Source organism: Guillardia theta, assembly GCF_000315625.1.
Source record: "Guillardia theta CCMP2712 unplaced genomic scaffold GUITHscaffold_70, whole genome shotgun sequence".
Classification (NCBI taxonomy): domain Eukaryota; class Cryptophyceae; order Pyrenomonadales; family Geminigeraceae; genus Guillardia; species Guillardia theta.
In genome coordinates this window covers 396,439-422,348 of record NW_005434604.1, presented here as the reverse complement: position 1 = coordinate 422,348, position 25,910 = coordinate 396,439, and the positions used below count along the sequence as shown (strand labels likewise).

The 25,910-nt window shown below is 57.2% G+C and overlaps 9 protein-coding genes across 9 annotated transcripts in view; 4 read left to right on the top strand and 5 right to left on the bottom strand.

Moving 5' to 3' along the window:
- Positions 1 to 4,440: 4,440 nt before the first annotated feature.
- On the bottom strand, positions 4,441 to 5,096 carry GUITHDRAFT_113882 (hypothetical protein; the record flags this gene model as incomplete). The annotated part of the gene is made up of 2 exons (XM_005827068.1): positions 4,441 to 4,605; positions 4,659 to 5,096. The coding sequence occupies 2 exons, from the start codon at positions 5,094 to 5,096 to the stop codon at positions 4,441 to 4,443; spliced, it is 603 nt and encodes a 200-aa protein (XP_005827125.1).
- A 2,311-nt stretch (positions 5,097 to 7,407) lies between these two features.
- GUITHDRAFT_113881 (hypothetical protein) lies at positions 7,408 to 8,061 on the top strand (the record flags this gene model as incomplete). The annotated part of the gene is made up of 1 exon (XM_005827067.1): positions 7,408 to 8,061. One exon carries the CDS (start codon positions 7,408 to 7,410, stop codon positions 8,059 to 8,061), a length of 654 nt encoding a protein of 217 aa, XP_005827124.1.
- A 392-nt stretch (positions 8,062 to 8,453) lies between these two features.
- Positions 8,454 to 9,144, bottom strand: GUITHDRAFT_113880 (hypothetical protein; the record flags this gene model as incomplete). Its single annotated transcript, XM_005827066.1, has 4 exons — positions 8,454 to 8,508; positions 8,564 to 8,606; positions 8,658 to 8,799; positions 9,004 to 9,144. 4 exons carry the CDS (start codon positions 9,142 to 9,144, stop codon positions 8,454 to 8,456), a joined length of 381 nt encoding a protein of 126 aa, XP_005827123.1.
- Positions 9,145 to 11,069: 1,925 nt separating this feature from the next.
- Positions 11,070 to 11,725, bottom strand: GUITHDRAFT_113879 (hypothetical protein; the record flags this gene model as incomplete). The annotated part of the gene is made up of 2 exons (XM_005827065.1): positions 11,070 to 11,234; positions 11,288 to 11,725. 2 exons carry the CDS (start codon positions 11,723 to 11,725, stop codon positions 11,070 to 11,072), a joined length of 603 nt encoding a protein of 200 aa, XP_005827122.1.
- A 1,834-nt stretch (positions 11,726 to 13,559) lies between these two features.
- On the top strand, positions 13,560 to 14,769 carry GUITHDRAFT_154254 (hypothetical protein). Its single transcript, XM_005827064.1, has one exon. It carries the CDS (start codon positions 13,937 to 13,939, stop codon positions 14,588 to 14,590), a length of 654 nt encoding a protein of 217 aa, XP_005827121.1. The 5' UTR covers positions 13,560 to 13,936; the 3' UTR covers positions 14,591 to 14,769.
- Positions 14,770 to 14,982: 213 nt separating this feature from the next.
- On the bottom strand, positions 14,983 to 18,265 carry GUITHDRAFT_113877 (hypothetical protein; the record flags this gene model as incomplete). Its single annotated transcript, XM_005827063.1, has 10 exons — positions 14,983 to 15,037; positions 15,093 to 15,135; positions 15,187 to 15,328; positions 15,533 to 15,716; positions 15,756 to 15,821; positions 15,870 to 15,901; positions 15,960 to 16,085; positions 16,692 to 16,847; positions 17,622 to 17,774; positions 17,828 to 18,265. 10 exons carry the CDS (start codon positions 18,263 to 18,265, stop codon positions 14,983 to 14,985), a joined length of 1,395 nt encoding a protein of 464 aa, XP_005827120.1.
- Positions 18,266 to 20,729: 2,464 nt separating this feature from the next.
- Positions 20,730 to 21,383, top strand: GUITHDRAFT_113876 (hypothetical protein; the record flags this gene model as incomplete). Its single annotated transcript, XM_005827062.1, has 1 exon — positions 20,730 to 21,383. One exon carries the CDS (start codon positions 20,730 to 20,732, stop codon positions 21,381 to 21,383), a length of 654 nt encoding a protein of 217 aa, XP_005827119.1.
- A 392-nt stretch (positions 21,384 to 21,775) lies between these two features.
- Positions 21,776 to 22,466, bottom strand: GUITHDRAFT_113875 (hypothetical protein; the record flags this gene model as incomplete). Its single annotated transcript, XM_005827061.1, has 4 exons — positions 21,776 to 21,830; positions 21,886 to 21,928; positions 21,980 to 22,121; positions 22,326 to 22,466. 4 exons carry the CDS (start codon positions 22,464 to 22,466, stop codon positions 21,776 to 21,778), a joined length of 381 nt encoding a protein of 126 aa, XP_005827118.1.
- A 2,957-nt stretch (positions 22,467 to 25,423) lies between these two features.
- The window catches only part of GUITHDRAFT_113874 (hypothetical protein), a gene marked incomplete at both ends in the record, with an annotated part of 709 nt that continues 222 nt past the window's right edge, over positions 25,424 to 25,910 (top strand). The window contains one exon of the mRNA XM_005827060.1: positions 25,424 to 25,850. Within this exon, the coding sequence (XP_005827117.1) occupies positions 25,424 to 25,850 (427 nt within the window). The remainder of the gene's footprint in view (positions 25,851 to 25,910) is intronic.

Genomic DNA, 25,910 nt, shown 5'->3' with positions numbered 1-25,910 from the left:
CAGGGGGCATATTTTACGATAGACATCACGATGTATAGTAATTTGTACGGAGGAGAACCAGGAGGGCGACACGGAGACATGCCGGGGGCAGGAGAAGCTGCTGGCTTGGAAGCTGCCGGAGTTGGGCATCAAGCTGCATGCATCGATGAGCTGAGATCTCGTGCACGGCCAGTCGATCTGTCATCTGCGCTCTGATGGCTACAGGGCTTTGAGCGAGGGCTTGATCAGCAAACGATATCAGACTGCCATCTGCAGATCAGAGGTTCTGTGTTGACGACCGTTCTGTTTGTGTTGGCATTGAAACGATGACGTGTCTGCTCTTTAGCAGCAATGAGCGAGCATGTGCCGACCTTTGGGACTCTGGTGGTCGATATGTATCATCTGAACATGCTCTCGAGTACCAGAATCAAGTGTTCCACCCTACGAACCCACCCGTGGAGGGCACGGCCACTGGAATCAGAGCTGAAAGGCGTCTGCGATGACTTGAGATATGCAAGAAGTGTATCGTGACGATGGTGGCAAAGTGCATACCCTGCATCGTATATGCACATCCGGTCTGAGCATCCTTTCGACATGCTGTACGGCGAGTTATGCTCGTCCACACGTAGCTGACAGCTTGCCTTGAGGATGGATAGACTGGACAGTACAGGCCATACAAGTCCAGACCGACCAAGCGACTCTTACACGTCTCCGCTCTGCCATGGCCAGCTCGTTGTTGCTAACTGTAGGACGAAGGGTTCAGGTGGAGAGGTTTCTCTCTCCTTTTGACGCCCTCCCTCCTTGTATCACTCCATCCCTTATTTCCACTCTTGCTTCTTGTCCTGTAGGTTGCCATCGTCTGGCTGGTATACTCCGCCCTACCCCACTTTGATTCTCACTGCCGTTTGCTGTCCCTCTCCACTGTCATCGTCTTTCATCCTTGATCCATCTTCCCTGCTGTGAGACATCCTCTCGTTTCTCCTCGTTTGCCGCCCCGCCCGCTCTCTATCCTCCTCTTACAGTCTTGCAACCCGGTATGGCCCTATACCCATCTATGCCGGCTGTGTGCAAGCTACCTCTCTCTTCGTATGCTCGGGTATCGTGAGACCTCAATAGTCAAGGCGGTCACTCGGCGAGTCAGCCTGCTCATCTCTTGCCGTCCTTGTAGTGTTCTGTGTTCGAGGGTTTATATATGGGCATCCATGTGCTGGCAGTCCCACAATCACACAGGCCCTCAGCAACCAGAGAGCAGTACGGTATGGCAGCAACCCGCGAATGCGATGCTGAGCAGCAAGCTGCAGCAAACAGCGAGGCGCCTCCTGCTCTAAGCGGCGTTGGATCCGCTGCGCTGAAACGACCCGCACCCACCCCTTTACAAAGCCTCGAAGTCATTGTTGCTCAAGTCAAACCCTCGCGCTGCAGCCTCGCAGTGAGCTGGTCGCTGGTCTCGAGCGCTGTCGTCCGCCTTCCAACACACCGTCTGCCTGCTCCAGGCTGTCTCAGGCTTACCCTCGTCACGGCACGCATCCTTACCTACCCTCACCCTAGTCGCACCCACCGCAGCTGATCCCTTCTGCAGATCATGGTCTCGATAGGCCCTGTCTCTCGGCCTCGCGCCCTAGTCTCTAGTCTCCTGTCTCGCTGTCTCCTTCGCATGCTCAGCAACCTGGCAGCATCCCGGGCTTTTCTGTCCACCTCTCGTGTGGCGTCCCCTGCCATGCTTGGTCCAAATGTGTGCGCATTTGTGCGGGACCCCACCCCTGCCTTTCCAGCAGTCCACAGCCGAATACCACCCTACCCTTTCCATGCCCCCCTTGCCCAAGAAAGATTCCGGCCAGAGTCTCCCCTGCTCGTCGCTCTCCGCGTCCGTCCGTCCGTCCCTTCCTCCTCGCCTTCTCTTGCTTTCTGCCTTATCCGCTTTGCTTCTCATCTCCAGCCTCTCCGTCCGTGACTCCAGGTCCGGCCAAGCCTTACCGGCATCGACAAAGAAGAGGAATCAATAGGCTGATGATGATCTTACTGGTGCTACCAGCCAGGAGAAAGCGCCTCCCTGCGGCGCCTGTTGATCCATCCCGGTCGGCATTCCCTGATCCGTCTGGACTTTGGTCGTGGACAGGTGCGGGATCGTAGGATCGCAGGACCGCGGGCCTGGGCCTCGCAGCCTGCGTAAAGTCGCCTTTTCTAGCATGGGCCGTAGCCAAAGATGCGGCCTGCTGGGTTTGCTCTGATCATCGACACTGATCTAACGACGCACTTGCTCGGCCCAGCCTATTTTCTCTTGATCGCTCCGTATCAAATAGGATGCTTTCTACTCGCCCCCCTTCTTCTGTCAGTCCATGGTTTGGAGCAAATGTCTCGCAGCTCACCCCGTCGGATCTCATCCGCTGCCTCTCTGCGACCATGCCCTGCTTGTTCATGCCATGCCCTGATCTCCTCGACTCCGACGCCTTCCTGTGCATCCCGCCATCAAGCTGGAAGCCAGGAGCTCTGCGTACGGCAAGGTGCATCGTCAAGATCACTGGTTGCCAAGCTCATCCAGCAGTGAGCCTGGGACAAGTTCTCAGCCTCCCTTTCCCTCTCTATCACCCTCCCTCCCTCCCTCCCTCCCTCCCTCCCCTCTCTATCCATCCGGCTACCTCTCCTCATCCGCAGCTTCCCCACTGACTCCCTTACTCCTCAAGTGCCTATCCATCCGGCTACCTCTCCTCATCCGCAGCTTCCCCACTGACTCCCTTGCTCCTCAAGTGTGTCTCCGCTAAGCTCCTGCTCTTGATATGCCCTGGTACTCACTCTTCTTCCTGGATGTATCTCCATCGTTCGATCAACATGGCTGCCTCTGTACATAACTGCTGCTGTATGTTTTGCCTCCGCAGCTGTATGTTTGGCCTCAGCAGCTGTATGGTTTGCTTTCATGTCCTATATCAGCATAAGCCTATCCTTCCTGTACCGTAGACCCTATCCTTCCTGTGACAGGCATCAGTGTGCCTTCCCGTGACATCTCTGCTGTTTTGAGTACGCCCATCATCATCTCACAGACCGCGCTTGGTCTCAGACTCGTCCCGAGCCTCTCCCTCTCTCCTCCAAGCCTCCCTCCCTTCCTCTTCCCTCTGAGTGCCCTCGCCTTCATGTCTGTTCTCAGGCTCCCCGATTTCGCTCGGTTTTAAAAAACAATCGGCTTTTAAACTTCCACCCCCACCCCCCCTGCCCCCACCAAGATGCGCCCCCATCTTCCTTCCCGGCCTTCATGGCGACTAGCAAGGACCAGTAGCATGCGACACGGAGGAGAGTGCACGCGCTGCTGGCATAGGAGGATGCAAAGATGATGTGCAGGACCAGAGGTGTATCCGCGCTTCCCTCCTCCAAGCCTCCTCTCATCGCCATCAGCCTCCGTGCTGCTCGTGGATACATGAAGCACTCACGACCGGCAAGGCTCCGTACAGCGTCAAACGCAAACAGAAGCTGCCAGCGCTTGTGCAGGGTGTAGGCGAGTAGTTCGAAGGAGCGTGAGGCGCCTGAAGCCTGCAGGAGTATTACTCTATACGCTCACCTGACCATATGCAGCGTCTGTCACGGCAAACGTCATGTCACCACGCAAAAACAAGCATCCCAGACTGACGTACGCCAAGCGTTTCCTGCTGCAACTCCTGTCGGATCGACCTCGATCATCTGGACGCATATCGCAAGCGCCCAGACTGTGCCCTGAGCGGATCAGCGATATCACACGGATGCTTCTGCCTAGTCAGGCCAGTCTCGCCTTCTTGCCTGCGCCTGGAGTGATTTGATACTTGCCGGGCCGTACTCGCGTGGGCGGCAGATAGCTACGCAACCGCGTGTTCTCTTCATCTGTCATACTGATGGTTGCCAAGCATGCCCTATGAGCATGGCACAGCTGACGATGTGTGTTCATTGGGGGACCCAAATGCGCTCGACCGATCTCCCTTGCCTGCCTTGAAATCGAGGAACGAGCCCTTGAATAGGCCACTCCATGGAAGGTATAATGTGTAATAGAAGGCAAGGTATATGTGTTTATGTGTTTGAATGATGATGTCTCCTGGCAGCATTGGCGGCGCTTGGTTCCATGAGTCATCTCTCGACAAGAAGCTGTCTTTGGTCTACCTGCCCCTCTGCCGCCGTTTGCTCCTCTCCCTTCAGCCAGCCCGTCGCCTTGCACTTCTCGCTAGTACAAAGCGCTTCCCGTCCCCGCAATCATCGCAAGCAACGCATGCAGGCGTCCATGTCACGTGTCAAAGTCATCCTTACACCCGTCGTCTGGTCGTCGCAACTGTAGTATACCGAAGCCGATGGATCTACAAAACGCTTGCCCTATGGTAGCATATATCCCATATGCATGAATACAAGCTCCAGCAAGGCCTCGTCACCCCGCGCCCAAATAGATGCGACTTCTACGCTCAGACAATCCGTCCGACAAGCTCCTTGTCCCTCGCGTCGCTTCTTGGTTCCTCATCGTGTCACATGCTCCAGCGCCTCTCTCATCAGCTCCTCCCTGCAGAGATGGATCGCTCGACTCAGCCTCAGTCCCGCGAGGGTGGCGTTCAGCCCTATGGCTTTGGTCGTGCTGCTGGCTCCTACGACCCGCTCGTGCGCTTTTTCCTCTTCCTCGTCAACCTGCGGCAATCAAAGGTCGTCACCTATGCTGTAGTGCCCTGGTCTCTAGGCACCTGCTGGTGGCACCACTCTCTCACCTCCTCAATGTCTACCGAGAGCTTGTCGTCGTCACTGCTCTCGCTCTTCTCGCTCTCCTGAGCTTTGACTTGTCCCTCCGCCTGGTCGGGCTCTACCTGCTTTCGCCTTGACTTGCGAGGCTTCGAGTCCTTGGACCCTCGAGGCCTCCCCGCCTTCCCGCATGGCTTCCGCCTCCTCGCGTAGTCCTCCCGCTCCTCCTCCGTCCATAGCGCCTCCGTCACGTTCCACCATGTCCGCCGGTTCCAGAAGTCTCTGATGGCCTTGGCCGTAACGCCGTGCTTGAGGCCTACCGAGGCGCTTGCGGCGGTCTTGATTTTCTTATCGTTTGTGCGGAGCTTGTAGATCTCGACGATGGTGTCGCGGGAGAGCACTCCTCGAGTACGGAAGCAGTCGTGGTCAGGAGAGCTCTGCATGAGAACGCGCAGAGCTAATTGATAGACTCTGCTTTGAGCTCATGGCCGCATTGTCATTTCAGGTATCTTGACACAGCACTACTGTGATCTGGCGCCTTGCTTTCTCCTTGGAGTTCAGCATGCTTGCTGCCATATTCTCTTGTGGCATCCAGGGAGAGAGCCGAGGAGTGTCTTGTAGGGGGGGGCAGGGGGCATATTTTACGATTAGAACATCAAGCTGCATGCATCGATGAGCTGAGATCTCGTGCACGGCCAGTCGATCTGTCATCTGCGCTCTGATGGCTACAGGGCTTTGAGCGAGGGCTTGGTTCTGTGTTGACGACCGTTCTGTTTGTGTTGGCATTGAAACGATGACGTGTCTGCTCTTTAGCAGCAATGAGCGAGCATGTGCCGACCTTTGGGACTCTGGTGGTCGATATGTATCATCTGAACATGCTCTCGAGTACCAGAATCAAGTGTTCCACCCTACGAACCCACCCGTGGAGGGCACGGCCACTGGAATCAGAGCTGAAAGGCGTCTGCGATGACTTGAGATATGCAAGAAGTGTATCGTGACGATGGTGGTAAAGTGCATACCCTGCATCGTATATGCACATCCGGTCTGAGCATCCTTTCGACATGCTGTACGGCGAGTTATGCTCGTCCACACGTAGCTGACAGCTTGCCTTGAGGATGGATAGACTGGACAGTACAGGCCATACAAGTCCAGACCGACCAAGCGACTCTTACACGTCTCCGCTCTGCCATGGCCAGCTCGTTGTTGCTAACTGTAGGACGAAGGGTTCAGGTGGAGAGGTTTCTCTCTCCTTTTGACGCCCTCCCTCCTTGTATCACTCCATCCCTTATTTCCACTCTTGCTTCTTGTCCTGTAGGTTGCCATCGTCTGGCTGGTATACTCCGCCCTACCCCACTTTGATTCTCACTGCCGTTTGCTGTCCCTCTCCACTGTCATCGTCTTTCATCCTTGATCCATCTTCCCTGCTGTGAGACATCCTCTCGTTTCTCCTCGTTTGCCGCCCCGCCCGCTCTCTATCCTCCTCTTACAGTCTTGCAACCCGGTATGGCCCTATACCCATCTATGCCGGCTGTGTGCAAGCTACCTCTCTCTTCGTATGCTCGGGTATCGTGAGACCTCAATAGTCAAGGCGGTCACTCGGCGAGTCAGCCTGCTCATCTCTTGCCGTCCTTGTAGTGTTCTGTGTTCGAGGGTTTATATATGGGCATCCATGTGCTGGCAGTCCCACAATCACACAGGCCCTCAGCAACCAGAGAGCAGTACGGTATGGCAGCAACCCGCGAATGCGATGCTGAGCAGCCCTCAGCAACCAGAGAGCAGTACGGTATGGCAGCAACCCGCGAATGCGATGCTGAGCAGCAAGCTGCAGCAAACAGCGAGGCGCCTCCTGCTCTAAGCGGCGTTGGATCCGCTGCGCTGAAACGACCCGCACCCACCCCTTTACAAAGCCTCGAAGTCATTGTTGCTCAAGTCAAACCCTCGCGCTGCAGCCTCGCAGTGAGCTGGTCGCTGGTCTCGAGCGCTGTCGTCCGCCTTCCAACACACCGTCTGCCTGCTCCAGGCTGTCTCAGGCTTACCCTCGTCACGGCACGCATCCTTACCTACCCTCACCCTAGTCGCACCCACCGCAGCTGATCCCTTCTGCAGATCATGGTCTCGATAGGCCCTGTCTCTCGGCCTCGCGCCCTAGTCTCTAGTCTCCTGTCTCGCTGTCTCCTTCGCATGCTCAGCAACCTGGCAGCATCCCGGGCTTTTCTGTCCACCTCTCGTGTGGCGTCCCCTGCCATGCTTGGTCCAAATGTGTGCGCATTTGTGCGGGACCCCACCCCTGCCTTTCCAGCAGTCCACAGCCGAATACCACCCTACCCTTTCCATGCCCCCCTTGCCCAAGAAAGATTCCGGCCAGACTCTCCCTTGCTCGTCGCTCTCCGCGTCCGTCCGTCCGTCCCTTCCTCCTCGCCTTCTCTTGCTTTCTGCCTTATCCGCTTTGCTTCTCATCTGACCTGTCGTCCCTTCTCATCTTGCTCCCGTCCGCCATGCTCTTGAGCCAACGCCCAGCACTTCCATCCGATCGTTGAGTCTATTCTTGACCATCACTGTTGTCTCATCTAAGACTCCGCTTGCTTTGTCGTCCAGCTTAGCCATCCCTCGCCCTCGCCCTAAGCTCTTCTCTGCTTGCCGAGCGTGGCCCCCTCAAGCTTCAGGCGATCTCCTTTGCCGGGCTGGCTAGTCGACCCCTCTCGGTGATCCTTCCCGCCGTATCACCTCGTCGTCCGTGCCGACTTTGCAGCCAGCATGAAGTACTCCCCTGACCACGACTGCTTCCGTACTCGAGGAGTGCTCTCCCGCGACACCATCGTCGAGATCTACAAGCTCCGCACAAACGATAAGAAAATCAAGACCGCCGCAAGCGCCTCGGTAGGCCTCAAGCACGGCGTTACGGCCAAGGCCATCAGAGACATCTGGAACCGGCGGACATGGTGGAACGTGACGGAGGCGCTATGGACGGAGGAGGAGCGGGAGGACTACGCGAGGAGGCGGAAGCCATGCGGGAAGGCGGGGAGGCCTCGAGGGTCCAAGGACTCGAAGAAGCGGAGAGCAAAGATCGGGGCAGGTCAGATAAGCATGGCAGCCAGTAGAGTAGACGAGCAAGCCCGAGACAGGACTGACCGGCCCAGTGACAGCCATCAAGCTGGCAGGCAGGAGCTCTGCGTACGGCAAGGTGCATCGTCGTCGTCAGAAGGCGACGAGCGGGAGGACGAGGACGAGAGCGAAGAGGACGCGGAAGGCGAAGACAAGAAGAGCACAAGTCGTGGGGATGACGACGAGGCTCGGGCATCGATAGGCATTGCATACAGCAGCTGGAGCGAGGGAGCGGGGCTGCCCCGACCCATCCACATGTCAAGGGAGGAGCTTTGGGGCGAGGCTCTGCGGCACGTCATGCGATGACAACCACAGCGGAGAGCAGCGGCCAGTCCGTAGCAGCAGCCCCAGGGGCCATTCCACTGTCGCAGTCGCCTGCACCTGCATCCTTCTTACCCCCGGACAGCACCGAGCTCGCAGTGTGTACAGGGAGCAGTTTGTCGCGAGTGATGTATATACATGCAGACTCCTGCATCTCACGCCTGCCTTGGCCTATTGGCGTACGTCTCATGTCCCCGCCTCGAGCAGGCGCCTCGTCTGTAGGATCTGTCTTGAAGCTGAGAATGGCACAAGCACACTCACGCAGCTGCAGAGGCTGACGGGACCGGCTGTGTCCAGCCTTCACCAGGCCTGGGGTAAAAGGACTCAAGATCACAGAAATCCTTAGGCCTGGAGCTTGTGCTATCGTCCCCTTGCCCCTAGACCAGCTCGATCTGCGGTTCGCCTCCTGAACGCCTTACACCGCACGGGAAGCTGTGCACGCGTGCCAAGACTCTCGTCCTGATGGCTCGCATACAGATACCCTCACCTATCTCCAGCCTCTCCGTCCGTGACTCCAGGTCCGGCCAAGCCTTACCGGCATCGACAAAGAAGAGGAATCAATAGGCTGATGATGATCTTACTGGTGCTACCAGCCAGGAGAAAGCGCCTTCCTGCGGCGCCTGTTGATCCATCCCGGTCGTCATTCCCTGATCCGTCTGGACTTTGGTCGTGGACAGGTGCGGGATCGTAGGATCGCAGGACCGCGGGCCTGGGCCTCGCAGCCTGCGTAAAGTCGCCTTTTCTAGCATGGGCCGTAGCCAAAGATGCGGCCTGCTGGGTTTGCTCTGATCATCGACACTGATCTAACGACGCACTTGCTCGGCCCAGCCTATTTTCTCTTGATCGCTCCGTATCAAATAGGATGCTTTCTACTCGCCCCCCTTCTTCTGTCAGTCCATGGTTTGGAGCAAATGTCTCGCAGCTCACCCCGTCGGATCTCATCCGCTGCCTCTCTGCGACCATGCCCTGCTTGTTCATGCCATGCCCTGATCTCCTCGACTCCGACGCCTTCCTGTGCATCCCGCCATCAAGCTGGAAGCCAGGAGCTCTGCGTACGGCAAGGTGCATCGTCAGGATCTCTGGTTGCCAAGCTCATCCAGCAGTGAGCCTGGGACAAGTTCTCAGCCTCCCTTTCCCTCTCTATCACCCTCCCTCCCTCCCTCCCTCCCTCCTTGTGAACCCTTTCAACCTTGCTTGTGCTGTCGCTGCAAACAGATGTCATCTTGCTTTGCACTGCCTATCCATCCGGCTACCTCTCCTCATCCGCAGCTTCCCCACTGACTCCCTTGCTCCTCAAGTGTGTCTCCACTAAGCTCCTGCTCTTGATATGCCCTGGTACTCACTCTTCTTCCTGGATGTATCTCCATCGTTCGATCAACATGGCTGCCTCTGTACATAACTGCTGCTGTATGTTTTGCCTCCGCAGCTGTATGTTTGGCCTCAGCAGCTGTATGGTTTGCTTTCATGTCCTATATCAGCATAAGCCTATCCTTCCTGTACCGTAGACCCTATCCTTCCTGTGACAGGCATCAGTGTGCCTTCCCGTGACATCTCTGCTGTTTTGAGTACGCCCATCATCATCTCACAGACCGCGCTTGGTCTCAGACTCGTCCCGAGCCTCTCCCTCTCTCCTCCAAGCCTCCCTCCCTTCCTCTTCCCTCTGAGTGCCCTCGCCTTCATGTCTGTTCTCAGGCTCCCCGATTTCGCTCGGTTTTAAAAAACAATCGGCTTTTAAACTTCCACCCCCACCCCCCCTGCCCCCACCAAGATGCGCCCCCATCTTCCTTCCCGGCCTTCATGGCGACTAGCAAGGACCAGTAGCATGCGACACGGAGGAGACGATGAGGATGCGGGAGACGGAGAGGGACGGCCCCTTCCCCTCGACCTCCAAGCCTCCTCTCATCGCCATCAGCCTCCGTGCTGCTCGTGGATACATGAAGCACTCACGACCGGCAAGGCTCCGTACAGCGTCAAACGCAAACAGAAGCTGCCAGCGCTTGTGCAGGGTGTAAGCGAGTAGGTCGAAGGAGCGTGAGGCGCCTGAAGCCTGCAGGAGTATTACTCTATACGCTCACCTGACCATATGCAGCGTCTGTCACGGCAAACGTCTGCCATGTCACCACGCAAAAACAAGCATCCCAGACTGACGTACGCCAAGCGTTTCCTGCTGCAACTCCTGTCGGATCGACCTCGATCATCTGGACGCATATCGCAAGCGCCCAGACTGTGCCCTGAGCGGATCAGCGATATCACACGGATGCTTCTGCCTAGTCAGGCCAGTCTCGCCTTCTTGCCTGCGCCTGGAGTGATTTGATACTTGCCGGGTCGTACTCGCGTGGGCGGCAGATAGCTACGCAACCGCGTGTTCTCTTCATCTGTCATACTGATGGTTGCCAAGCATGCCCTATGAGCATGGCACAGCTGACGATGTGTGTTCATTGGGGGACCCAAATGCGCTCGACCGATCTCCCTTGCCTGCCTTGAAATCGAGGAACGAGCCCTTGAATAGGCCACTCCATGGAAGGTATAATGTGTAATAGAAGGCAAGGTATATGTGTTTATGTGTTTGAATGATGATGTCTCCTGGCAGCATTGGCGGCGCTTGGTTCCATGAGTCATCTCTCGACAAGAAGCTGTCTTTGGTCTACCTGCCCCTCTGCCGCCGTTTGCTCCTCTCCCTTCAGCCAGCCCGTCGCCTTGCACTTCTCGCTAGTACAAAGCGCTTCCCGTCCCCGCAATCATCGCAAGCAACGCATGCAGGCGTCCATGTCACGTGTCAAAGTCATCCTTACACCCGTCGTCTGGTCGTCGCAACTGTAGTATACCGAAGCCGATGGATCTACACAACGCTTGCCCTATGGTAGCATATATCCCATATGCATGAATACAAGCTCCAGCAAGGCCTCGTCACCCCGCGCCCAAATAGATGCGACTTCTACGCTCAGACAATCCGTCCGACAAGCTCCTTGTCCCTCGCGTCGCTTCTTGGTTCCTCATCGTGTCACATGCTCCAGCGCCTCTCTCATCAGCTCCTCCCTGCAGAGATGGATCGCTCGACTCAGCCTCAGTCCCGCGAGGGTGGCGTTCAGCCCTATGGCTTTGGTCGTGCTGCTGGCTCCTACGACCCGCTCGTGCGCTTTTTCCTCTTCCTCGTCAACCTGCGGCAATCAAAGGTCGTCACCTATGCTGTAGTGCCCTGGTCTCTAGGCACCTGCTGGTGGCACCACTCTCTCACCTCCTCAATGTCTACCGAGAGCTTGTCGTCGTCACTGCTCTCGCTCTTCTCGCTCTCCTGAGCTTTGACTTGTCCCTCCGCCTGGTCGGGCTCTACCTGCTTTCGCCTTGACTTGCGAGGCTTCGAGTCCTTGGACCCTCGAGGCCTCCCCGCCTTCCCGCATGGCTTCCGCCTCCTCGCGTAGTCCTCCCGCTCCTCCTCCGTCCATAGCGCCTCCGTCACGTTCCACCATGTCCGCCGGTTCCAGATGTCTCGGATGGCCTTGGCCGTAACGCCGTGCTTGAGGCCTACCGAGGCGCTTGCGGCGGTCTTGATTTTCTTATCGTTTGTGCGGAGCTTGTAGATCTCGACGATGGTGTCGCGGGAGAGCACTCCTCGAGTACGGAAGCAGTCGTGGTCAGGAGAGCTCTGCATGAGAACGCGCAGAGCTAATTGATAGACTCTGCTTTGAGCTCATGGCCACATTGTCGTATCAGGTATCTTGACACAGCACTACTGTGATCTGGCGCCTTGCTTTCTCCTTGGAGTTCAGCATGCTTGCTGCCATATTCTCTTGTGGCAACCATGGAGAGAGCCGAGGAGTGTCTTGTAGGGGGGGGGGGGGGCAGGGGGCATATTTTACGATTAGAACATCAACGATGTATTAGTTAATTTTGTACGGGAGGAGAACCAGGAGGGCGACACGGAGACATGCCGGGGGCAGGAGAAGCTGCTGGCTTGGAAGCTGCCGGAGTTGGGCATCAAGCTGCATGCATCGATGAGCTGAGATCTCGTGCACGGCCAGTCGATCTGTCATCTGCGCTCTGATGGCTACAGGGCTTTGAGCGAGGGCTTGATCAGCAAACGATATCAGACTGCCATCTGCAGATCAGAGGTTCTGTGTTGACGACCGTTCTGTTTGTGTTGGCATTGAAACGATGACGTGTCTGCTCTTTAGCAGCAATGAGCGAGCATGTGCCGACCTTTGGGACTCTGGTGGTCGATATGTATCATCTGAACATGCTCTCGAGTACCAGAATCAAGTGTTCCACCCTACGAACCCACCCGTGGAGGGCACGGCCACTGGAATCAGAGCTGAAAGGCGTCTGCGATGACTTGAGATATGCAAGAAGTGTATCGTGACGATGGTGGCAAAGTGCATACCCTGCATCGTATATGCACATCCGGTCTGAGCATCCTTTCGACATGCTGTACGGCGAGTTATGCTCGTCCACACGTAGCTGACAGCTTGCCTTGAGGATGGATAGACTGGACAGTACAGGCCATAGTTGTTGCTAACTGTAGGACGAAGGGTTCAGGTGGAGAGGTTTCTCTCTCCTTTTGACGCCCTCCCTCCTTGTATCACTCCATCCCTTATTTCCACTCTTGCTTCTTGTCCTGTAGGTTGCCATCGTCTGGCTGGTATACTCCGCCCTACCCCACTTTGATTCTCACTGCCGTTTGCTGTCCCTCTCCACTGTCATCGTCTTTCATCCTTGATCCATCTTCCCTGCTGTGAGACATCCTCTCGTTTCTCCTCGTTTGCCGCCCCGCCCGCTCTCTATCCTCCTCTTACAGTCTTGCAACCCGGTATGGCCCTATACCCATCTATGCCGGCTGTGTGCAAGCTACCTCTCTCTTCGTATGCTCGGGTATCGTGAGACCTCAATAGTCAAGGCGGTCACTCGGCGAGTCAGCCTGCTCATCTCTTGCCGTCCTTGTAGTGTTCTGTGTTCGAGGGTTTATATATGGGCATCCATGTGCTGGCAGTACATCGCTTGGCATCGGTCGCAGCCTTCCGTAGCGGTTGCTTCGGCCTTGTTATCGAGCTCCCACAATCACACAGGCCCTCAGCAACCAGAGAGCAGTACGGTATGGCAGCAACCCGCGAATGCGATGCTGAGCAGCAAGCTGCAGCAAACAGCGAGGCGCCTCCTGCTCTAAGCGGCGTTGGATCCGCTGCGCTGAAACGACCCGCACCCACCCCTTTACAAAGCCTCGAAGTCATTGTTGCTCAAGTCAAACCCTCGCGCTGCAGCCTCGCAGTGAGCTGGTCGCTGGTCTCGAGCGCTGTCGTCCGCCTTCCAACACACCGTCTGCCTGCTCCAGGCTGTCTCAGGCTTACCCTCGTCACGGCACGCATCCTTACCTACCCTCACCCTAGTCGCACCCACCGCAGCTGATCCCTTCTGCAGATCATGGTCTCGATAGGCCCTGTCTCTCGGCCTCGCGCCCTAGTCTCTAGTCTCCTGTCTCGCTGTCTCCCCTTGCTCGTCGCTCTCCGCGTCCGTCCGTCCGTCCCTTCCTCCTCGCCTTCTCTTGCTTTCTGCCTTATCCGCTTTGCTTCTCATCTGACCTGTCGTCCCTTCTCATCTTGCTCCCGTCCGCCATGCTCTTGAGCCAACGCCCAGCACTTCCATCCGATCGTTGAGTCTATTCTTGACCATCACTGTTGTCTCATCTAAGACTCCGCTTGCTTTGTCGTCCAGCTTAGCCATCCCTCGCCCTCGCCCTAAGCTCTTCTCTGCTTGCCGAGCGTGGCCCCCTCAAGCTTCAGGCGATCTCCTTTGCCGGGCTGGCTAGTCGACCCCTCTCGGTGATCCTTCCCGCTATCACCTCGTCGTCCGTGCCGGCTTTGTAGCCAGCATGAAGTACTCCCCTGACCACGACTGCTTCCGTACTCGAGGAGTGCTCTCCCGCGACACCATCGTCGAGATCTACAAGCTCCGCACAAACGATAAGAAAATCAAGACCGCCGCAAGCGCCTCGGTAGGCCTCAAGCACGGCGTTACGGCCAAGGCCATCCGAGACATCTGGAACCGGCGGACATGGTGGAACGTGACGGAGGCGCTATGGACGGAGGAGGAGCGGGAGGACTACGCGAGGAGGCGGAAGCCATGCGGGAAGGCGGGGAGGCCTCGAGGGTCCAAGGACTCGAAGAAGCGGAGAGCAAAGATCGGGGCAGGTCAGATAAGCATGGCAGCCAGTAGAGTAGACGAGCAAGCCCGAGACAGGACTGACCGGCCCAGTGACAGCCATCAAGCTGGCAGGCAGGAGCTCTGCGTACGGCAAGGTGCATCGTCGTCGTCAGAAGGCGACGAGCGGGAGGACGAGGACGAGAGCGAAGAGGACGCGGAAGGCGAAGACAAGAAGAGCACAAGTCGTGGGGATGACGACGAGGCTCGGGCATCGATAGGCATCGCATACAGCAGCTGGAGCGAGGGAGCGGGGCTGCCCCGACCCATCCACATGTCAAGGGAGGAGCTTTGGGGCGAGGCTCTGCGGCACGTCATGCGATGACAACCACAGCGGAGAGCAGCGGCCAGTCCGTAGCAGCAGCCCCAGGGGCCATTCCACTGTCGCAGTCGCCTGCACCTGCATCCTTCTTACCCCCGGACAGCACCGAGCTCGCAGTGTGTACAGGGAGCAGTTTGTCGCGAGTGATGTATATACATGCAGACTCCTGCATCTCACGCCTGCCTTGGCCTATTGGCGTACGTCTCATGTCCCCGCCTCGAGCAGGCGCCTCGTCTGTAGGATCTGTCTTGAAGCTGAGAATGGCACAAGCACACTCACGCAGCTGCAGAGGCTGACGGGACCGGCTGTGTCCAGCCTTCACCAGGCCTGGGGTAAAAGGACTCAAGATCACAGAAATCCTTAGGCCTGGAGCTTGTGCTATCGTCCCCTTGCCCCTAGACCAGCTCGATCTGCGGTTCGCCTCCTGAACGCCTTACACCGCACGGGAAGCTGTGCACGCGTGCCAAGACTCTCGTCCTGATGGCTCGCATACAGATACCCTCACCTATCTCCAGCCTCTCCGTCCGTGACTCCAGGTCCGGCCAAGCCTTACCGGCATCGACAAAGAAGAGGAATCAATAGGCTGATGATGATCTTACTGGTGCTACCAGCCAGGAGAAAGCGCCTTCCTGCGGCGCCTGTTGATCCATCCCGGTCGTCATTCCCTGATCCGTCTGGACTTTGGTCGTGGACAGGTGCGGGATCGTAGGATCGCAGGACCGCGGGCCTGGGCCTCGCAGCCTGCGTAAAGTCGCCTTTTCTAGCATGGGCCGTAGCCAAAGATGCGGCCTGCTGGGTTTGCTCTGATCATCGACACTGATCTAACGACGCACTTGCTCGGCCCAGCCTATTTTCTCTTGATCGCTCCGTATCAAATAGGATGCTTTCTACTCGCCCCCCTTCTTCTGTCAGTCCATGGTTTGGAGCAAATGTCTCGCAGCTCACCCCGTCGGATCTCATCCGCTGCCTCTCTGCGACCATGCCCTGCTTGTTCATGCCATGCCCTGATCTCCTCGACTCCGACGCCTTCCTGTGCTTCCTGTGCATCCCGCCATCAAGCTGGAAGCCAGGAGCTCTGAGTACGGCAAGGTGCATCGTCAGGATCTCTGGTTGCCATCCAGCAGTGAGCCTGGGACAAGTTCTCAGCCTCCCTTTCCCTCTCTATCACCCTCCCTCCCTCCCTCCCTCCCTCCTTGTGTCCTTGTGAACCCTTTCAACCTTGCTTGTGCTGTCGCTGCAAACAGATGTCATCTTGCTTTGCACTGCCTATCCATCCGGCTACCTCTCCTCATCCGCAGCTTCCCCACTGACTCCCTTGCTCCTCAAGTGTGTCTCCACTAAGCTCCTGCTCTTGATATGCCCTGGTACTCACTCTTCTTCCTGGATGTATCTCCATCGTTCGATCAACATGGCTGCCTCTGTACATAACTGCTGCTGTATGTTTTGCCTCCGCAGCTGTATGTTTGGCCTCAGCAGCTGTATGGTTTGCTTTCATGTCCTATATCAGCATAAGCCTATCCTTCCTGTACCGTAGACCCTATCCTTCCTGTGACAGGCATCAGTGTGCCTTCCCGTGACATCTCTGCTGTTTTGAGTACGCCCATCATCATCTCACAGACCGCGCTTGGTCTCAGACTCGTCCCGAGCCTCTCCCTCTCTCCTCCAAGCCTCCCTCCCTTCCTCTTCCCTCTGAGTGCCCTCGCCTTCATGTCTGTTCTCAGGCTCCCCGATTTCGCTCGGTTTTAAAAAACAATCGGCTTTTAAACTTCCACCCCCACCCCCCCTGCCCCCACCAAGATGCGCCCCCATCTTCCTTCCCGGCCTTCATGGCGACTAGCAAGGACCAGTAGCATGCGACACGGAGGAGACGATGAGGATGCGGGAGACGGAGAGGGACGGCCCCTTCCCCTCGACCTCCAAGCCTCCTCTCATCGCCATCAGCCTCCGTGCTGCTCGTGGATACATGAAGCACTCACGACCGGCAAGGCTCCGTACAGCGTCAAACGCAAACAGAAGCTGCCAGCGCTTGTGCAGGGTGTAAGCGAGTAGGTCGAAGGAGCGTGAGGCGCCTGAAGCCTGCAGGAGTATTACTCTATACGCTCACCTGACCATATGCAGCGTCTGTCACGGCAAACGTCTGCCATGTCACCACGCAAAAACAAGCATCCCAGACCGACGTACGCCAAGCGTTTCCTGCTGCAACTCCTGTCGGATCGACCTCGATCATCTGGACGCATATCGCAAGCGCCCAGACTGTGCCCTGAGCGGATCAGCGATATCACACGGATGCTTCTGCCTAGTCAGGCCAGTCTCGCCTTCTTGCCTGCGCCTGGAGTGATTTGATACTTGCCGGGCCGTACTCGCGTGGGCGGCAGATAGCTACGCAACCGCGTGTTCTCTTCATCTGTCATACTGATGGTTGCCAAGCATGCCCTATGAGCATGGCACAGCTGACGATGTGTGTTCATTGGGGGACCCAAATGCGCTCGACCGATCTCCCTTGCCTGCCTTGAAATCGAGGAACGAGCCCTTGAATAGGCCACTCCATGGAAGGTATAATGTGTAATAGAAGGCAAGGTATATGTGTTTATGTGTTTGAATGATGATGTCTCCTGGCAGCATTGGCGGCGCTTGGTTCCATGAGTCATCTCTCGACAAGAAGCTGTCTTTGGTCTACCTGCCCCTCTGCCGCCGTTTGCTCCTCTCCCTTCAGCCAGCCCGTCGCCTTGCACTTCTCGCTAGTACAAAGCGCTTCCCGTCCCCGCAATCATCGCAAGCAACGCATGCAGGCGTCCATGTCACGTGTCAAAGTCATCCTTACACCCGTCGTCTGGTCGTCGCAACTGTAGTATACCGAAGCCGATGGATCTACACAACGCTTGCCCTATGGTAGCATATATCCCATATGCATGAATACAAGCTCCAGCAAGGCCTCGTCACCCCGCGCCCAAATAGATGCGACTTCTACGCTCAGACAATCCGTCCGACAAGCTCCTTGTCCCTCGCGTCGCTTCTTGGTTCCTCATCGTGTCACATGCTCCAGCGCCTCTCTCATCAGCTCCTCCCTGCAGAGATGGATCGCTCGACTCAGCCTCAGTCCCGCGAGGGTGGCGTTCAGCCCTATGGCTTTGGTCGTGCTGCTGGCTCCTACGACCCGCTCGTGCGCTTTTTCCTCTTCCTCGTCAACCTGCGGCAATCAAAGGTCGTCACCTATGCTGTAGTGCCCTGGTCTCTAGGCACCTGCTGGTGGCACCACTCTCTCACCTCCTCAATGTCTACCGAGAGCTTGTCGTCGTCACTGCTCTCGCTCTTCTCGCTCTCCTGAGCTTTGACTTGTCCCTCCGCCTGGTCGGGCTCTACCTGCTTTCGCCTTGACTTGCGAGGCTTCGAGTCCTTGGACCCTCGAGGCCTCCCCGCCTTCCCGCATGGCTTCCGCCTCCTCGCGTAGTCCTCCCGCTCCTCCTCCGTCCATAGCGCCTCCGTCACGTTCCACCATGTCCGCCGGTTCCAGATGTCTCGGATGGCCTTGGCCGTAACGCCGTGCTTGAGGCCTACCGAGGCGCTTGCGGCGGTCTTGATTTTCTTATCGTTTGTGCGGAGCTTGTAGATCTCGACGATGGTGTCGCGGGAGAGCACTCCTCGAGTACGGAAGCAGTCGTGGTCAGGAGAGCTCTGCATGAGAACGCGCAGAGCTAATTGATAGACTCTGCTTTGAGCTCATGGCCGCATTGTCATTTCAGGTATCTTGACACAGCACTACTGTGATCTGGCGCCTTGCTTTCTCCTTGGAGTTCAGCATGCTTGCTGCCATATTCTCTTGTGGCAACCATGGAGAGAGCCGAGGAGTGTCTTGTAGGGGGGGGGGGGGGCAGGGGGCATATTTTACGATTAGAACATCAACGATGTATTAGTTAATTTTGTACGGGAGGAGAACCAGGAGGGCGACACGGAGACATGCCGGGGGCAGGAGAAGCTGCTGGCTTGGAAGCTGCCGGAGTTGGGCATCAAGCTGCATGCATCGATGAGCTGAGATCTCGTGCACGGCCAGTCGATCTGTCATCTGCGCTCTGATGGCTACAGGGCTTTGAGCGAGGGCTTGATCAGCAAACGATATCAGACTGCCATCTGCAGATCAGAGGTTCTGTGTTGACGACCGTTCTGTTTGTGTTGGCATTGAAACGATGACGTGTCTGCTCTTTAGCAGCAATGAGCGAGCATGTGCCGACCTTTGGGACTCTGGTGGTCGATATGTATCATCTGAACATGCTCTCGAGTACCAGAATCAAGTGTTCCACCCTACGAACCCACCCGTGGAGGGCACGGCCACTGGAATCAGAGCTGAAAGGCGTCTGCGATGACTTGAGATATGCAAGAAGTGTATCGTGACGATGGTGGTAAAGTGCATACCCTGCATCGTATATGCACATCCGGTCTGAGCATCCTTTCGACATGCTGTACGGCGAGTTATGCTCGTCCACACGTAGCTGACAGCTTGCCTTGAGGATGGATAGACTGGACAGTACAGGCCATACAAGTCCAGACCGACCAAGCGACTCTTACACGTCTCCGCTCTGCCATGGCCAGCTCGTTGTTGCTAACTGTAGGACGAAGGGTTCAGGTGGAGAGGTTTCTCTCTCCTTTTGACGCCCTCCCTCCTTGTATCACTCCATCCCTTATTTCCACTCTTGCTTCTTGTCCTGTAGGTTGCCATCGTCTGGCTGGTATACTCCGCCCTACCCCACTTTGATTCTCACTGCCGTTTGCTGTCCCTCTCCACTGTCATCGTCTTTCATCCTTGATCCATCTTCCCTGCTGTGAGACATCCTCTCGTTTCTCCTCGTTTGCCGCCCCGCCCGCTCTCTATCCTCCTCTTACAGTCTTGCAACCCGGTATGGCCCTATACCCATCTATGCCGGCTGTGTGCAAGCTACCTCTCTCTTCGTATGCTCGGGTATCGTGAGACCTCAATAGTCAAGGCGGTCACTCGGCGAGTCAGCCTGCTCATCTCTTGCCGTCCTTGTAGTGTTCTGTGTTCGAGGGTTTATATATGGGCATCCATGTGCTGGCAGTACATCGCTTGGCATCGGTCGCAGCCTTCCGTAGCGGTTGCTTCGGCCTTGTTATCGAGCTCCCACAATCACACAGGCCCTCAGCAACCAGAGAGCAGTACGGTATGGCAGCAACCCGCGAATGCGATGCTGAGCAGCAAGCTGCAGCAAACAGCGAGGCGCCTCCTGCTCTAAGCGGCGTTGGATCCGCTGCGCTGAAACGACCCGCACCCACCCCTTTACAAAGCCTCGAAGTCATTGTTGCTCAAGTCAAACCCTCGCGCTGCAGCCTCGCAGTGAGCTGGTCGCTGGTCTCGAGCGCTGTCGTCCGCCTTCCAACACACCGTCTGCCTGCTCCAGGCTGTCTCAGGCTTACCCTCGTCACGGCACGCATCCTTACCTACCCTCACCCTAGTCGCACCCACCGCAGCTGATCCCTTCTGCAGATCATGGTCTCGATAGGCCCTGTCTCTCGGCCTCGCGCCCTAGTCTCTAGTCTCCTGTCTCGCTGTCTCCTTCGCATGCTCAGCAACCTGGCAGCATCCCGGGCTTTTCTGTCCACCTCTCGTGTGGCGTCCCCTGCCATGCTTGGTCCAAATGCGTGCGCATTTGTGCGGGACCCCACCCCTGCCTTTCTAGCAGTCCACAGCCGAATACCACCCTACCCTTTCCATGCCCCCCTTGCCCAAGAAAGATTCCGGCCAGAGTCTCCCCTGCTCGTCGCTCTCCGCGTCCGTCCGTCCGTCCCTTCCTCCTCGCCTTCTCTTGCTTTCTGCCTTATCCGCTTTGCTTCTCATCTGACCTGTCGTCCCTTCTCATCTTGCTCCCGTCCGCCATGCTCTTGAGCCAACGCCCAGCACTTCCATCCGATCGTTGAGTCTATTCTTGACCATCACTGTTGTCTCATCTAAGACTCCGCTTGCTTTGTCGTCCAGCTTAGCCATCCCTCGCCCTCGCCCTAAGCTCTTCTCTGCTTGCCGAGCGTGGCCCCCTCAAGCTTCAGGCGATCTCCTTTGCCGGGCTGGCTAGTCGACCCCTCTCGGTGATCCTTCCCGCCGTATCACCTCGTCGTCCGTGCCGACTTTGCAGCCAGCATGAAGTACTCCCCTGACCACGACTGCTTCCGTACTCGAGGAGTGCTCTCCCGCGACACCATCGTCGAGATCTACAAGCTCCGCACAAACGATAAGAAAATCAAGACCGCCGCAAGCGCCTCGGTAGGCCTCAAGCACGGCGTTACGGCCAAGGCCATCAGAGACATCTGGAACCGGCGGACATGGTGGAACGTGACGGAGGCGCTATGGACGGAGGAGGAGCGGGAGGACTACGCGAGGAGGCGGAAGCCATGCGGGAAGGCGGGGAGGCCTCGAGGGTCCAAGGACTCGAAGAAGCGGAGAGCAAAGATCGGGGCAGGTCAGATAAGCATGGCAGCCAGTAGAGTAGACGAGCAAGCCCGAGACAGGACTGACCGGCCCAGTGACAGCCATCAAGCTGGCAGGCAGGAGCTCTGCGTACGGCAAGGTGCATCGTCGTCGTCAGAAGGCGACGAGCGGGAGGACGAGGACGAGAGCGAAGAGGACGCGGAAGGCGAAGACAAGAAGAGCACAAGTCGTGGGGATGACGACGAGGCTCGGGCATCGATAGGCATCGCATACAGCAGCTGGAGCGAGGGAGCGGGGCTGCCCCGACCCATCCACATGTCAAGGGAGGAGCTTTGGGGCGAGGCTCTGCGGCACGTCATGCGATGACAACCACAGCGGAGAGCAGCGGCCAGTCCGTAGCAGCAGCCCCAGGGGCCATTCCACTGTCGCAGTCGCCTGCACCTGCATCCTTCTTACCCCCGGACAGCACCGAGCTCGCAGTGTGTACAGGGAGCAGTTTGTCGCGAGTGATGTATATACATGCAGACTCCTGCATCTCACGCCTGCCTTGGCCTATTGGCGTACGTCTCATGTCCCCGCCTCGAGCAGGCGCCTCGTCTGTAGGATCTGTCTTGAAGCTGAGAATGGCACAAGCACACTCACGCAGCTGCAGAGGCTGACGGGACCGGCTGTGTCCAGCCTTCACCAGGCCTGGGGTAAAAGGACTCAAGATCACAGAAATCCTTAGGCCTGGAGCTTGTGCTATCGTCCCCTTGCCCCTAGACCAGCTCGATCTGCGGTTCGCCTCCTGAACGCCTTACACCGCACGGGAAGCTGTGCACGCGTGCCAAGACTCTCGTCCTGATGGCTCGCATACAGATACCCTCACCTATCTCCAGCCTCTCCGTCCGTGACTCCAGGTCCGGCCAAGCCTTACCGGCATCGACAAAGAAGAGGAATCAATAGGCTGATGATGATCTTACTGGTGCTACCAGCCAGGAGAAAGCGCCTTCCTGCGGCGCCTGTTGATCCATCCCGGTCGTCATTCCCTGATCCGTCTGGACTTTGGTCGTGGACAGGTGCGGGATCGTAGGATCGCAGGACCGCGGGCCTGGGCCTCGCAGCCTGCGTAAAGTCGCCTTTTCTAGCATGGGCCGTAGCCAAAGATGCGGCCTGCTGGGTTTGCTCTGATCATCGACACTGATCTAACGACGCACTTGCTCGGCCCAGCCTATTTTCTCTTGATCGCTCCGTATCAAATAGGATGCTTTCTACTCGCCCCCCTTCTTCTGTCAGTCCATGGTTTGGAGCAAATGTCTCGCAGCTCACCCCGTCGGATCTCATCCGCTGCCTCTCTGCGACCATGCCCTGCTTGTTCATGCCATGCCCTGATCTCCTCGACTCCGACGCCTTCCTGTGCATCCCGCCATCAAGCTGGAAGCCAGGAGCTCTGAGTACGGCAAGGTGCATCGTCAGGATCTCTGGTTGCCAAGCTCATCCAGCAGTGAGCCTGGGACAAGTTCTCAGCCTCCCTTTCCCTCTCTATCACCCTCCCTCCCTCCCTCCCTCCCTCCTTGTGAACCCTTTCAACCTTGCTTGTGCTGTCGCTGCAAACAGATGTCATCTTGCTTTGCACTGCCTATCCATCCGGCTACCTCTCCTCATCCGCAGCTTCCCCACTGACTCCCTTGCTCCTCAAGTGTGTCTCCACTAAGCTCCTGCTCTTGATATGCCCTGGTACTCACTCTTCTTCCTGGATGTATCTCCATCGTTCGATCAACATGGCTGCCTCTGTACATAACTGCTGCTGTATGTTTTGCCTCCGCAGCTGTATGTTTGGCCTCAGCAGCTGTATGGTTTGCTTTCATGTCCTATATCAGCATAAGCCTATCCTTCCTGTACCGTAGACCCTATCCTTCCTGTGACAGGCATCAGTGTGCCTTCCCGTGACATCTCTGCTGTTTTGAGTACGCCCATCATCATCTCACAGACCGCGCTTGGTCTCAGACTCGTCCCGAGCCTCTCCCTCTCTCCTCCAAGCCTCCCTCCCTTCCTCTTCCCTCTGAGTGCCCTCGCCTTCATGTCTGTTCTCAGGCTCCACGATTTCGCTCGGTTTTAAAAAACAATCGGCTTTTAAACTTCCACCCCCACCCCCCCTGCCCCCACCAAGATGCGCCCCCATCTTCCTTTCCCGGCCTTCATGGCGACTAGCAAGGACCAGTAGCATGCGACACGGAGGAGACGATGAGGATGCGGGAGACGGAGAGGGACGGCCCCTTCCCCTCGACCTCCAAGCCTCCTCTCATCGCCATCAGCCTCCGTGCTGCTCGTGGATACATGAAGCACTCACGACCGGCAAGGCTCCGTACAGCGTCAAACGCAAACAGAAGCTGCCAGCGCTTGTGCAGGGTGTAAGCGAGTAGGTCGAAGGAGCGTGAGGCGCCTGAAGCCTGCAGGAGTATTACTCTATACGCTCACCTGACCATATGCAGCGTCTGTCACGGCAAACGTCTGCCATGTCACCACGCAAAAACAAGCATCCCAGACCGACGTACGCCAAGCGTTTCCTGCTGCAACTCCTGTCGGATCGACCTCGATCATCTGGACGCATATCGCAAGCGCCCAGACTGTGCCCTGAGCGGATCAGCGATATCACACGGATGCTTCTGCCTAGTCAGGCCAGTCTCGCCTTCTTGCCTGCGCCTGGAGTGATTTGATACTTGCCGGGCCGTACTCGCGTGGGCGGCAGATAGCTACGCAACCGCGTGTTCTCTTCATCTGTCATACTGATGGTTGCCAAGCATGCCCTATGAGCATGGCACAGCTGACGATGTGTGTTCATTGGGGGACCCAAATGCGCTCGACCGATCTCCCTTGCCTGCCTTGAAATCGAGGAACGAGCCCTTGAATAGGCCACTCCATGGAAGGTATAATGTGTAATAGAAGGCAAGGTATATGTGTTTATGTGTTTGAATGATGATGTCTCCTGGCAGCATGGCGGCGCTTGGTTCCATGAGTCATCTCTCGACAAGAAGCTGTCTTTGGTCTACCTGCCCCTCTGCCGCCGTTTGCTCCTCTCCCTTCAGCCAGCCCGTCGCCTTGCACTTCTCGCTAGTACAAAGCGCTTCCCGTCCCCGCAATCATCGCAAGCAACGCATGCAGGCGTCCATGTCACGTGTCAAAGTCATCCTTACACCCGTCGTCTGGTCGTCGCAACTGTAGTATACCGAAGCCGATGGATCTACAAAACGCTTGCCCTATGGTAGCATATATCCCATATGCATGAATACAAGCTCCAGCAAGGCCTCGTCACCCCGCGCCCAAATAGATGCGACTTCTACGCTCAGACAATCCGTCCGACAAGCTCCTTGTCCCTCGCGTCGCTTCTTGGTTCCTCATCGTGTCACATGCTCCAGCGCCTCTCTCATCAGCTCCTCCCTGCAGAGATGGATCGCTCGACTCAGCCTCAGTCCCGCGAGGGTGGCGTTCAGCCCTATGGCTTTGGTCGTGCTGCTGGCTCCTACGACCCGCTCGTGCGCTTTTTCCTCTTCCTCGTCAACCTGCGGCAATCAAAGGTCGTCACCTATGCTGTAGTGCCCTGGTCTCTAGGCACCTGCTGGTGGCACCACTCTCTCACCTCCTCAATGCTAGCCAGTATCCACTAATCCCCCTTTCTCTCGCTCTTCTCGCTCTCCTGAGCTTTGACTTGTCCCTCCGCCTGGTCGGGCTCTACCTGCTTTCGCCTTGACTTGCGAGGCTTCGAGTCCTTGGACCCTCGAGGCCTCCCCGCCTTCCCGCATGGCTTCCGCCTCCTCGCTGATCCCTTCTGCAGATAATGGTCTCGATAGGCCCTGTCTCTCTGGCTCGCGCCCTAGTCTCTAGTCTCCTGTCTCGCTGTCTCCTTCGCATGCTCAGCAACCTGGCAGCATCCCGGGCTTTCCTGTCCACCTCTCGTGTGGCGTCTCCTGCCATGCTTGGTCCAAATGTGTGCGCATTACCTTTTCCATGCCCCCCTTGCCCAAGAAAGATTCCGGCCAGACTCTCCCCTGCTCGTCGTTCTCCGCGTCCGTCCGTCCGTCCCTTCCTCCTCGCCTTCTCTTGCTTTCTGCCTTATCCGCTTTGCTTCTCATCTGACCTGTCGTCCCTTCTCATCTTGCTCCCGTCCGCCATGCTCTTGAGCCAACGCCCAGCACTTCCATCCGATCGTTGAGTCTATTCTTGACCATCACTGTTGTCTCATCTAAGACTCCGCTTGCTTTGTCGTCCAGCTTAGCCATCCCTCGCCCTCGCCCTAAGCTCTTCTCTGCTTGCCGAGCATGGCCCCCTCAAGCTTCAGGCGATCTCCTTTGCCGGGCTGGCTAGTCGACCCCTCTCGGTGATCCTTCCCGCCGTATCACCTCGTCGTCCGTGCCGGCTTTGTAGCCAGCATGAAGTACTCCCCTGACCACGACTGCTTCCGTACTCGAGGAGTGCTCTCCCGCGACACCATCGTCGAGATCTACAAGCTCCGCACAAACGATAAGAAAATCAAGACCGCCGCAAGCGCCTCGGTAGGCCTCAAGCACGGCGTTACGGCCAAGGCCATCCGAGACATCTGGAACCGGCGGACATGGTGGAACGTGACGGAGGCGCTATGGACGGAGGAGGAGCGGGAGGACTACGCGAGGAGGCGGAAGCCATGCGGGAAGGCGGGGAGGCCTCGAGGGTCCAAGGACTCGAAGAAGCGGAGAGCAAAGATCGGGGCAGGTCAGATAAGCATGGCAGCCAGTAGAGTAGACGAGCAAGCCCGAGACAGGACTGACCGGCCCAGTGACAGCCATCAAGCTGGCAGGCAGGAGCTCTGCGTACGGCAAGGTGCATCGTCGTCGTCAGAAGGCGACGAGCGGGAGGACGAGGACGAGAGCGAAGAGGACG